The sequence below is a fragment of the Mustela erminea genome, chromosome 5 (genome assembly GCF_009829155.1).
Source record: "Mustela erminea isolate mMusErm1 chromosome 5, mMusErm1.Pri, whole genome shotgun sequence".
NCBI lineage: Eukaryota > Metazoa > Chordata > Mammalia > Carnivora > Mustelidae > Mustela > Mustela erminea.
Genome location: NC_045618.1, coordinates 114,959,419 through 114,972,855, shown reverse-complemented (window position 1 = coordinate 114,972,855; position 13,437 = coordinate 114,959,419). Strand labels below are relative to the sequence as shown.

General features: G+C 43.0%; 1 protein-coding gene across 6 annotated transcripts in view; it reads right to left on the bottom strand.

The window, feature by feature from the left end:
• Nucleotides 1–13,437, bottom strand: part of RAD51B (RAD51 paralog B) — a 678,552-nt gene that overhangs the window by 151,805 nt on the left and 513,310 nt on the right. For all 6 annotated transcript variants that reach the window (XM_032344579.1, XM_032344581.1, XM_032344578.1 and 3 more), the window contains exon 9: nucleotides 10,793–10,896. In XM_032344579.1, the coding sequence (XP_032200470.1) occupies nucleotides 10,793–10,896 (104 nt within the window). The remainder of the gene's footprint in view (nucleotides 1–10,792; nucleotides 10,897–13,437) is intronic.

Sequence of the window (13,437 nt, the reverse complement as noted above, 5' to 3'; positions counted from 1 at the left end):
TTCTACCTAATACAACCATTGAGGGTGGCCACACCACAGTGGTTGAATGGAGAGATTTCCTGCAAGCAATTCCAAGCAGCAGGCATGAATAATCTTACTTTAACAGGGGAGTCAGTAGAGGATAATGGTTAAGAACCCAGGAATGTAGGAGGGGGATTGTATGTATGTGCGTGGGGGATGAGGGATCCTTAGAAGTCATGGGAGTTAGAGCAATTTTTAGAAGTTCTATAAACTTCAATGTACTTCAGTGTAAAGGCTGGAAGTCTACCCAGTAATATCTATCTCATAGGGTAGTTGTGAGGTTTGAACAAGAGAAGGCCCACAGAGCACGTAGCAGAGTAATTGGTACAAAAGAAACACTTAATAAATGGTTGGGTAGGCAGAGCAAAGAAGTCTGAAAATGAGGGCTGGAGGGGTTTTGGGTGATTTGTTCTCAATCCCTACCGGATATACCAGGTGCCTCTGTTCTAACTTTTTAAGGTTTATAACAATGAACCTCATTCCAAAGTTTTGACACTCAGAATTTTGTTACTTAGAGTCCTGAATCACAATCCCAGCTTAATCTCTCATTGCCAATTCTGAGTTGAGGACTGAGAAAGTAGGCAGTGGGGTATAGCCACTGTAGCTTGGCTCTCGAAAGGTGTTCTCAAAATCATAGTCCCTTTGGTAACAATAAAACAAGGGTCCAAGACTTAAGCACACATGCTCTTTGTCCTAGATGCCAGAATTCTTAAGCTCTGCCAAACCAAGAAGGGAAACTTTCAGAAAGATACCCTCTGTGGAAAATCTCTGCTTCAAACATTTGAACTCTAAGGCAGTTGCCAGGAGCCATTGATTTAAAAGTCCAGGAGAGGTTATGGGGGTGGGAGGAGCAGGGAGAAAGTGTGCAGAGAGGGGCAACAGGGTAAGAGGAAGGTTGAGGGAAGGAAAGAGTGCATATGTCAACTCTCGGGTAACTGAAAATTCCAAATTATTTAGAGCAGCAGAAATTAGAAAAGCTCAATGACTTATAATGCAGTTGACAACCAATCATGCATTAGATAATGTTTAGCATATCATAAACTGTTATGGTAATAGCATCAGATATTACCTAATTCCAACTGAATCCTAGAGACATATTTGATTTGTTTTTCCCTATACCTCCATCATGTAAATCCTCTCTCTGTTTCCCATCCCCCTACACCTAATTTCATAAGCTGTAAAGATTTTAGAAGGGTCTGAAGCCCTACTTCACACTCTGCTCCAATTAGGTTGAAATACAAACCAGCATCATACCATGTTGTGACCCTCTCAGCTACAGTAGATCTCGGGGAGAAGCAGAGACCATGGGCCCAGGCAGTGCACTACTTGGGCAGGCATACTCCCCTGGCAACAGCAACCAGATGACGAATTCTCCAAGCTGGCTCCGCTTCAGCCACATGTGTGACAAGCTGTGCTATTCAAATCACACACACAGACAGGGCAAGGAGCATTACTGAATCACAGTCACATGCCAGGAGTAGTTCTCAGCCAAATAACGGCAAGAGCAAGAGGAAAAAAGCAAGAAGCAGCTCATCATCTCCTTCTTAAAGTCCCTGGCCCCAGAGTGGGAGGTGGTGTTCTAATATGTAATTTAGTAAGCTTTGGAGGTAAGCTAAATGACATTCTAGATCCAGTCATCCTTGGGGAAAAATCAGAGAGAAAGATAATAAGGACCATTCACTGCAAGCCAAAAGACTCATCACTAAGGCAAGGCCTCATTTTCCAACACCTCATTTGATTCCTAAAGTTAAAAAAAAAAAAAAAAAGGGCACCTACATCTCAGAGGACATGGCAAATTTGGTCTCAAACTACTACTGAATACAAGTTATTAACTCGTTTCTCTAGCTCAGTTTCTCTGTTTGTAAAAAGGAGACGAAAAGTTCTCCCTTGAAGGCTTGTTCTGGGGGTCAGTGGAAATAACGCATGTGAAAGGATCAAACCTGATGCCTGCAACCAAAAGTACTCAATGAAGATTAACCCCCTTCCCTCCTGACACAATAAAGAGGACTTGAAATTAGTGTTGCCTGGAGCATCAGAAGCCAGCAAGGTTTCACTACCAAACTGTAGGATCCTGAGACAGCAGGAAATGGGTCTCCACACAGGCGGTCTCCTTACCCCTGTTCCACTCTGACTTTCTCAAATAAAGATGCAAAGACGCAAAAATATGAGAATGGCAAAGCTTCTCCCATTCTGAGAAGACCACGCAAACAAAAGACCAGAAAACTCAAAGGTTCCCAAACCATCCCATACCTTTAGCCTATGAAGCTAGGCAACAGGAAGCTCAAGATGAAGGGTGGCTCTCCATGAGCACACGTGACCGTTTGTGGAAGGGGGCAGGGAAGACAGCCTTGCTTGCAGGATGTTGTGTATTAAGAGAGTCGTTTGGTTGGGAGGTCCATGCTCACTGTGAAGTTCAACTTAGAAAAAGTTATGTATTCACCAAGAATTTAAAATGCTGACTTTCTTCCTTTCTTTCTTTTTTCTTAAGATTTATCTATTTACTTGAAAGAGAGAGAGCATGAACGGGAGAGGTGCAGAGAGAGGGAGAGAGAGACTCTCAAGCAGATTCCGCACAGAGCATGGAGCCCCATGGGAGGCTCGATCTCATGACTCTGATATCGCGACTTGAGCCAAAAACCAAGAGTTAGTCGCTTAACCGTCTGCGTCACCCAGGTACCCCTAAAATGCTTTCATCTGGTGATTCACCGCAATGTGGGGTGGGATGGTACTTTTAAAAAATATATACTTTTTCACAGAGTTCTGTAGAAACTTTTTACAAGCCACTAAGAGTCATAGAGGATATAAATATCACTTTGCCTACAAACCCAGTCAGCTGATTGGGCTAGGGCACTTTTTTACCCAGAGTTTTCCTATTAAAAGTCAGCATAGTAGAGTGAAAATAGCAAAAGATTAGAAATGAGCAGACTTTAATTCCACTTCCATTTCAGCTGCTTATTAGTTGTGTGACCCTACCTAAGTCACTGAACCTCAGTTGCTTACCCCTATCTGTAAAATGAAATGGCTAGAATACAGTGTGGTTCTGAGGCCCACGCTGGTGAGAATGACCGGAAGTGCTTGCTCTCACTGAATGGTCACTGGGGCCGGGCCTAGGAGTCAGCATTAGCAAACACCTGTGAATCTTAAGGTCCCTGTAGTAGAGAATCCCTGGATAAGATCATCTCTAGGAGGCATCTCAGATGGGACACTGTCATATCCTAAAGGCCTTTAAAGGTTCTAGTGAAAGAGCACTGGTTCTTTTGTAAATCAGTTCATAGTTTATGTAGCTATTGCTTTTCCTAACCAAGGATGTTGCCCCATTTTCTTCTCAGTCATAGCTAACCAAAGCCAAAATACAACATCCTGTCCAACCTTCATTCTCAAATGAGCCAAATACATTTAAGTGTCCTTGACTCTCAGGTCACTGCCTTGTCCAAGAGATCTCATAGCTGTTTCCTATGTTGTTTCCCAACTGAAAACACTTCTCTTCCCTAGCTGACAACAAGGTCTTCAGTTTGGTTCCAAAGCCCTGTGTCTCTTCCATTTCCTGCAACAGCTGAGATTTCTCTGGAAATCTCTCATTCACATATTTGCCCTGGTTTACTTAGCAAGTTAGAGCTGGGAAGGTCACTGCATAAGGGGATTTGGTACCAGACAGCGTGTGAAAATAAAACTAGTCAGGGCTGGCGGAGAATGACAGAGCTGATAAAATACTGGGAAGGTGAATGGCTCAGTAAAGGGGAAGTCACCTAAACACTGTGTGAGTGGACCAGTCACTCAGCCTCTCATATCATAGATCATAATCTTCAAAGACAGAAACACGGACATGTACTAAGTCTTTCATAAAAACAAATGTATTTGATTTATAATGGTATTCTTTATTCATAGATAATGTCTTCTCTATTTTTTGGTGTTCAAGTACCTTTTCCTCTTTGGAATGGTGCTAAAACTTACTTTTACAACTCTACTTTTTAAGGACATTTAAAACCCTGTGATGGTTTCTAACCCCCTGCCCCACCCTTATTTTGTTTTGATTTTGATTTGAATTTTTCTTGACTCCCTGTGGCTCAAAATCTTCTAGGAAAGACTGATGCTTCCCCTCAGCAAAGATACATTGTCTATCATGGCCAAGGCACCGAAAAGAAGACCCCCATCAGAAGCATGGAGGCAACTGTACTAATGAATTTTTAACTAGGGATTTCCAATGGAGCCCCTTCTAGGGAAAGTTTTCTCTACTTGACCCCATCAAGAACTAGGGATTTTTTCCCCCTAGAGGGACTCCAATGGAGTTTGGGTTTTTTGTTTTGTTTTGTTTTGTTTTGTTTTTTTGGTAGGCAGTGTGGAAGGCATTGCTATTCCTATCTCAGATGCAGAGACAGAAACAGGAAGTGCCCATGGGGGTGTCTATGTTGTCCTTTCTCAATGGAGCCTGTCTCTAAGCTCTGAGTCTTAACTCACTGCATTCCTTTGCTGTTACTGCACAACTTCAGGTAGGATTTCCTCAGATTTTAATACATTTGCCTGCTGGCCTAAAAAAAAAATGTGTGTGGGAGAGTCCTTTTAAAAGTCACCATTCAGATGGGATCGGGAGGGAGACAAACCATAAGAGACTCTTAATCTCACAAAACAAACTGAGGATTGCCAGGGGGAGGGGGTCAGGAGAGGGTGGTGGGGTTAAGGACATTGGGGACGGTATGTGCTATGGTGACTGCTGTGAAGTGTGTAAGCCTGGAGACTCACAGACGTGTACCCCTGGGGCTAATAATACAATTTATGTTTATTAAAAAAAATTTTATAAAAAAAAATGAAAGTCACCATTCTGGGCTCCTCTTTTACACATTTTCCCAATCAGCTCAATACCTGTTCGAGCACTTCTGAGGGAAGAGTGTGGGCAGGGGGTTAGATTTCACACTCGAGCAGCTCTGAAAAGGCATGGAACATTTATACCCAAGGCAATGTGCTTGGCTGAGATTCTATGTTCCCTTTGCTATTTCTGCAGACATTTATGCTTAGAAAGAAATTTCTCCCACCCCCAAAGCCAGAGTTTTCCTCTGGCTGGATACACACACATACACACCAGTCTCCCTGCCTAAAAGCAGCAGACGGGCTGAGGTAGAAAGACACAGAATAAACACAATGATCTGGAACCATTTAACAAAGGGAGAGGGGTTCATTTTTGAGGGAGGGCCACTAACCCTGAGTTCGTCCCTGGGGGATTCTGCAAACAGCCAGACATAAAACTATGACTTCCATGAGGTAAAACATCCTCTTCAATGTCTTTCTTTGGGTGAATATGATTGTGTGCCTGACATTCTTGCCCCAAACCTACCCTTCAGCTTATCTGGGAGAACAGATTTCTCATCTTTCCTTCAGTTAGTCAGTCCTCCATTAAGCCTATCCAAGCACAGACAGCAGAACTCATGACTGTTGGAAGATGGCAACAAAGATTTCTTATGCTTCCCCTCAGCTAAAGTCCGCAAGCTGCCTTTTCCTTGGAAGCAGCTGTGGGACCCCTCTCCCTCACTTTGCTTGGGTTTAGGGCTCTGGTTTGCTTACACAGAGGAATTCCAACTACGATTTCAAGGAAAGCCTGACTCTCACTCTCCCATAGCCCCCAGTAGGCTAGTTCTGCAGAAAGACATTCCTGTATTTGTTAGTCGTACAGCACTTCATTATAAGGATCTGCTGGTAATTGTCAAGGTCTGATGCCAACCTTTTTAACTGACAATTACTAATACTTTAAAGGAACTATTAAGCTGTGTAACCCAATTCCTATGGGGAAGAGTGATTCCAAATAAGCAGTATGGCCTTCTTTCTCAGGACTGGGTTCACGTAAGGATATGAGGAGTTTCTCTCTCTCTCTCTCTTTCAAAATATATGAACTGAATGTGTAAATGTCAAGCACTGTTCTGCTTCTGAGGGTATACAAATAAGATTCAGTCACAGCCTTCAAGGGGCTCACAATCAAGGTTTCACTCATGCAAGAACTGAGGAAAGTACTAGGTGCATCTGTGGGCAAAACTGAGGGAAACAGGGCTGATTAAACTCGGTGTCAGGAAGGCTCCACAGTGACAGTGTTTTAAGTTTTTAAAGATTTTATTTATTAATCTGACAGAGAGAGACACAGAGAGAGAGAGAGAGGGAACACAAGCAGGGGTAGTGGGAGAGGGAAAAGCAGGTTTCCCGCTGAGCAGGGAGCCTGACATGGGGCTCGATCCCAAAACCCTAAGATCATGACCTGAACTGAAGGCAGACGCTTATCGACTGAGCCACCCAGGTGCCCCTTAAGTCTTTTAAAACACAAAATGCATACTGAGAGAAGAATTATATCACCAGAAAGGAGACACTAAATACTTCCCAGATGCAAAACAACCTGGGAGAAAAACAACCTTGAGAAAAGCCTAAGGATTCCAGTAAGGACCAGGAGTTTGAGAAACATTATGGGTCTTGTCAACAATTTACTGGGTACTTTAGGCTCTTTCCCTCAAGTGTTCTTTAACTTCCGGGTGACTTCTAAATAGCAGATGAAAATATTATTATAAAATCCATTTAAATAAACCTACTATATGAAAAAGTTCTCTCTTCCCAGTTTGTTGAAATGAGAGAGTCATAATATTTATTTCATCAAGAGGGTGTGAAGCTTAGTTGGGATTAATTTCCTTCATTACTCCTTCCAGAGTACTGAAAAATTTATATAATCCCATATGTGGTTCATAGGAACGGACTTCACGATGACTTGATGAGAAATAGTATGAATATTTCATCAAGTTTTTCCATCATTCTTTCAAGTATAACCGCCCTCACTCCACCTTTTCCAGCCCCTCAGGATGGCGCACCAGGTCACTGCCAGCGCCTCCTGAAGGAAGGCTTCAGCCAATCCATTACATGTGCTGCTGCCTCATCAAACACCCCAGAACCTTCGTTTGCAGTGGGGCCCGCCCTCCCCTCCACTCTCACTAGACCCACCACGCGTGTGCTGCAGGGACGGTCCACACATTCCCCTCTTTCCCCAGGTCAATTGTGAACGTACGTCTTCAGGGCATCGACTTACTCATATTTTTAATCCCTGGCACCTTACATGGTGACTAGCAGAGAAGAGCTGAGCAAATAAAGCCTTGTCAAGTGACTGAGGGAGCAAACCCTCTGCTCTGGTGACAAGGCCAGAACCAAGCTGTCTTCTGAACTTGGGACCTGCCCTCCCATTTGTCTTCTTTTCCCGTTCCTCCTCACCCTGAATTTTCCCTTTCCTCTCTCAGTAATATACATTTATCTACGTAGGGCAGTGGTTTTCCGCCTTGGCTCCCGGCGGGGAGCTTTACAAATAAACACAGGTGCCCGGCCCACCAACACACATTTTGATTTAATTGGGCGGGGTGGGGCTCTGGTGTTGGTATTTTGCAAATGCCCCTGTGATGAGTCTAAAAAGCAGCCAGGCTTGAGAGACACTGATTTAAAGTGATAACTCAAGCCTTGTCTTTTAAAAAGGCTAATGGGCCTCTGGTGAGTTTACCTTGCTCTGGTTTCAAAGCAGGTACCGTCTCAACCAGTTATTAGGTAACAAATCCAACACCGCACTTGACTAGTAGTTTGTTCTTTGACTTGTGCACTTCATTTTGATTATTTATGAGTGTAAACACACATGTACCATCTCTCACACTCGACCAGAAGAGCCTCGAAGGCAGGAACTCTGTCTTCTACTACTTTGCATTCCCAAGCCATGTACAGGGTGGACCAAAAACATATTTTTGATTACAAAAAAAAAAAAAAAAAAATCCAAAATACTGAAAGAGGAGGAAAAAAAACCCCTAGTAGAGGCCATTTTAATTCCACTTTAAGGACACATCTTTGGTAAGAATAAAAATGTTGCACAAAGGGTGGGGCAGGATTGAAGCAGACTAGAGAAAGAGTAAATAAAAGTCAAATGGAAAAAAAACTAAATTAGTCCAAAAGAAAATGTTTCCCAGCTTCTTAAGAGGGTTTTTGCAAACACTGAAGCAGAATAAACAAGAGCATTAACTTGGCTTGTGCCCTGATAAGGAGATTTCTTTCCTGATTATATAATTTTACAAAGTTTCCAGGGTGTAAAGAAAATAATCAGCCACCGAGGACTCCTTCCCTTGGACTATACAATTCAGCTCTTGGTTTAATCGGCTCGCAGAGCTGCTCAGCTTGACCTGACCTCCTTCCAGCCCTGTGATCTCAGACTAAGCCTCATATTCAAGAGCCCTGGCGTAGAGCTCAATGTCATAGAAACGGGATAAAACATAATCCTCATTCCATGTCCTTGATCCCTTGGTGTAGTGGCCTCTGTGCACTGGTGGGGGTGGGGAGAGCTATACCTGATATCTTTTCCTGGCAGTTGGTGTTCCAGAGATCTGGTGATACTAGAATGATGTAGGCATGTTTTCCTTCTAAGTAGTACTATAAGGAAGTATTGCTTGGAACAACTACCTTAAAGACTAGCTTAAGGTACTTTTTTGTGCACATATCCTAGAAAAGGTTTATCTTCATATGGCTTCTCTGCTTTGTCAAGAAGTAAGACCACAGGAAAAGCTCAGTGAATCACGATGCATGTCCTCTGCCAAAGCGAGATAAGTTCATCAGATAGAGACATGTTTTCTACATCAAATTTCATCCTAGTTATTAGGCCACAAATTGAAACACTGGTCCCAAAAGGCACAGATAGTTCTATAGATTAATTAAGTGTAAGTTCTTCTGCTTGGGTTGGCCATTTTAGCACTGGTCATATTTTACTTTGCTACAGCGTTTTATTATACTTTACTATTTTATTTACATATTTTACTAATTAGTGTTTGAAAACATGATTCAAAAGCATTTAACTCTGCTCTTGATTGATTAGCAATGATAGTAACATGTTGTCCTTTGTAGGTTAAGATAACATCACTGACTCATTTGATAGGATATGAGTTGATAAACTGTCACTGATCTATCCATGCTGTGCTCCTCATTCCTCTTGTGACTAGTGGCCTGTGTTTGACCCTGTGAGCCAAGAACCAAGAGCCACCAGAATCCTGCAGTTACCAAAGAGACATAAAATAATAGCGTTTGTCCTACCAGCTATTTCCTCTGAATGTCTAAAAAATGGAAATGACCGGCTAATTTATTAAAACAAAAGGAAAAGAAAAATATGGCACTAACTTCTTTATATACTAACAAATGCTAGCTGGAATTGGTAAAATAAGGATCTGGGAGTCTGGAGTCTATGCTACCATATATAACAGTCTCTATCACAAAATCAGTGTGCACCATCTGAAACCTAAAACAGAGATAAACTACCCATTTTCAAGGAACGGGATTGAAGATCCATGAAAATGAATGGATCCACGCTGATTCACAAGGAATTTTGCTTCCTCAAATAAGAGTTTAGGTAGTAGTGCCTGACTGCTGCAAACTGGGTTTATTTAACATAATTTATAACCTCAGGTATAAAACAAAGGTCATTAGGTTCTACAGGAACATCTCTGGCTCTGAAAAGAGAAGTAATGGATTCAGAACCCAGGATACTTGAATCATCGGGGAAAAGGTATCACTGAGGTAATGAGCACGCCAGGGCCTGAAAACTTAAGAATGTTCCCCTAAACGAAAACAAGCAGCTCCATCTTCTCAGAACATGGCTGACTCAATCATCAAGCTGGAATGTTATTTACACAGTCCCAAGCAAACCAAGAAGAATCCTCTGGTCTGTAACCAAGGGCACTCGGAAAGTTATGTCTGGAACAGGCAAAAGCTCATGTCTGTTTCTGATGATTCCTGACTCCTTGGAAGACAGCCAATTTACCTAATTCAGGTGAAGGGCAACAGCTCCCCGCCACCTCCCCCAGAAAGGACCACCAGCATGATATTTCATGCCTCTTTAGTGAATAACCTGGACTGTAACACATTTAGCAAGATGGGCAAATCTGGATTCTGAATTCTGCCCCATCCAACAAATCAGAACAATCACCCTATCATCTTCCTCCTCCTGCTTGTGGGAGAGGTTATGATGGAACCTGGTCCACACAACAGAATAAAGTTGAGGTTAGGCATTGGGGAAAATAAATTCTCTAATTATGAAACACTTTACCAAAGGTGTCAGACTGTGGTGTTCCTTTCTTTGAATGAAAGAAAGGGTTGTAGAAAGTTACACCTTCTGGATGGAACGTGGAGGGGTGGGGATACAGTTCTCATTTGAGGCCAGGATAGAAACCATCAACAAGGAGCTCTTGAAAGAGCTGTCATCCTTTTGGGGGTCTCTCCAGCAAACTCCAGTACTTGAACCTACTGGCTTATGAGTTAGTGCACAAGTACCCATGGTCTGGGGAATAGTTTATCACATGGCAGGATCTGTCTGGCCTATGGTTTTCAAAGCATATTAACCTCCAGAAAAAGCATTGTCACTATTTAATTTGTCCACGAATTATCTAGTCCTCAACAAATACCAGCTAAGTGAAATTATCATTCGCCCTTTAGAGATGGAGAGTTTGAGATCCCTCGAGGGTGGACCTTGGTCATTTCCAAACCATTGGCAAATATCAGGAGGCATGCTAACTCCATGGGCTCTATTCTTACACATTTTTTCCTGTGAGCGGCTGATTTCCCACTTCATTATAACTGCTACTGGGGCGGGCAGGGATGCTCATTTCTTTACCTGCCCCAATGGTGTTGGCCCAGGACAGAAAACGTGGCCAGTGCTTTCAGGAGATGAACACTCAGATTGCTAAGTACATCTTGTTCTCTAAACTCAACAGTCAGAAAACATTGTCAAAGAACTCACCTGTCTTCTGTCTGAACCAAGGGACTGGAGAATCAGACGGGTATTCACACTGTGACTCCAGGTGTTTCCTAGGGCAGCTGTCACACAGCTGGATCCAGAAGTGCCTGAAATGAAACAGGGCAAAACCACGACTATGAATGCCCATTTCTTGTAATGGTGTTTCCCATAAGCAAAAGTCCAGTCACTGCTCATTGCTTAGAGACTCCTGGGGACTCAGTTCATTACCACAAAAGTTGACAAATTAGAGAAGAAGGACAGGGGTTAAGAACATGAGACTAAAAATAAAAACCAGCATGAGTTTCCTTTAGCCTCAGTGTAAGGGACCACCACTAGGCTAAAAGATAACAGAGTTATATATCAATAAGAGCTTGCATGCAAGGCAGCTTAGAGCCATTGCTAATAAAAAATTGAGCCACTCAACATCCACGGCGGAAAGGCATAATGGTACTCCACAGAATGAGAGCCAGTTATGAAACAGTCTTAGTTTAATAGAGTTGTAAGGCTTGTTTAGCTTGATAAGAGTCTTAACTCCATTTTCCTAATCAATATAGAAAAGGTAGCATATATATATATATATAAAATTCCTTTACCCTTCCAATCCTTGCATACACACACCCAGAAGAGGAATATGAAAGATCTAACCATTTCATATCTAATCTGTATTGGACAGCCTTATCCCCAGAGAAACATTCTTTCACCTTCTAAGACTTTCCTGTAAGGGGAGGGATCTGAAGGATCCATCCGAATTTCCAGTCTACTCCAAGTTGTGCTTCATCTACTACCTTCCATCTCCAGAGCCTCGCTGATCCCTCTTGACATCACCATGAGGAAACTATTCCTGCTCTCCTCCTCTTCTTCCTCCTTAGAGGCAGGCTCACTAGTCCCACCACTTAGAAGCCTGCCCACCCTCCCTCCCCTCATATCTGGCCCATTCTGAGGACTCCTCTGAATTCCTGTGCCTACTTTGGCCCTGAGAGGAATCCTAGCCCTATAGGGAGCACAGTAGGACATTCATTGTGCTTTGTAACCTCAAGATGCTGTCTCTTTGCAGTGAGAAGACTAAATACAGAGAGGCTGAAGCCCACCAGATTAGTAGATGAAACAAAATGAGGCCTTGAGCTTCTCATTCATTGCCTGCTTACTGTATCCTCTGATTCTCACCCCTCAGTCCAGAGTATTGGTCTTCTTTTCTTTTCTGGACCTGTCATCTTTCAGGGTGGTCTACCAACTCTGCCTGGCCTTTGCAATGGCTGTACACTCCTGGGCCCAAATATTACAGCAGATGAGTGTGGGTCAGCGGTTCTAGGCTGAAGGTGATTTGTTGGCAATGTCTAAGTGGGAGGGCTACTGGCATTTAGAAAGTTGGGGACGGAAATGCTGCTGAACACCCATGCACAGGACAGGCTCTCAACAAGGAATTATCCAGCCCCAAACACAAGAGTGCTGAGGTTGAATGCCCCTGGGTTAGACAACACCAACCATACATTTTCTCCGGTTCAACAACTGGGACCACAACAAGCCTGGGGAGTTCTGAATGAAGAAGAATTTAGCATTGGAAAGAATAAAATTTAGGGTGACTGTAGTGTATCATGCACATCACTCAAAACACATACAAATTGGGCGCCTGGGTGGCTCAGTGGGTTAAGCCGCTGCCTTCGGCTCAGGTCATGATCCCAGGGTCCTGGGATCGAGTCCCGCATCGGGCTCTCTGCTCAGCAGGGAGCCTGCTTCCCTCTCTCTCTCTCTGCCTGCCTCTCTGTCTACTTGTAATCTCTGTCTGTCAAATAAACAAATAAAATCTTAAAAACACACACACACACACACACACACACACACACACACACACAAATTAATCTGAAAACAAATTATCTAGACCATGCTCATAGGATCACACCACTCCCTTGCTCAAACTCCTCCAGCAGCCCTCCGTGCTGAGGACAAATACTAACTCCCGAACAATGCATCTGGGGCACTTTTTCATCTGCTCCCCAGTCTCTCTCCGGCCCCACTGCTCTAAGCTTTCTTACTGGATGGTCTCCTGTAACCCCCTGACTTCTCTGTCCCCATTCTCCTTGACCTCTTGGCAGCAGCTGATAAAGCTTCCCCCTCTTTTGGCATCTAAGATATGCTTCTTCTGCTTCTTCTGGATCTTGATGAGTGTTCTTTTCCTTCTCTGCTTTTCTTCTCCTTCTCTTCCTAGTTACGGGTGGACTGTAGGGGGCTGACAGTGACTGATTTTTCTCCTATCACCCAAGTGCCTTCAGTGCCTAGGAAGGTAATGTGCATTTAGTAAAGAGGCCAGGTGTTTGCATCTTAAAATGCAGGAATCCTTTATTGCTGCAAAGAGATATACTTTCTTCCATTCTTCTTAAAATACACTCCCCTCTTGTCTTCCATCTTCCCCTTTTTGATAGAGACATATTAATAAAGAAATATTTTCTGTTATAAGAAAACCAACCCTGGAAAGGCAATAGCAACCGATTTTTCTTCTCTTTTCTTTTTTCGTTTTCGCATTTTTATAAAACAGCTTTTTTGAGATAATTCACACATAATACAATCCACCCAAAGTGTACACTCCAATGGTTTTTACTATATTCAGAGTTGTTCAAGCATTACCACAATTGGCTTTAGAACACTTCATCGCC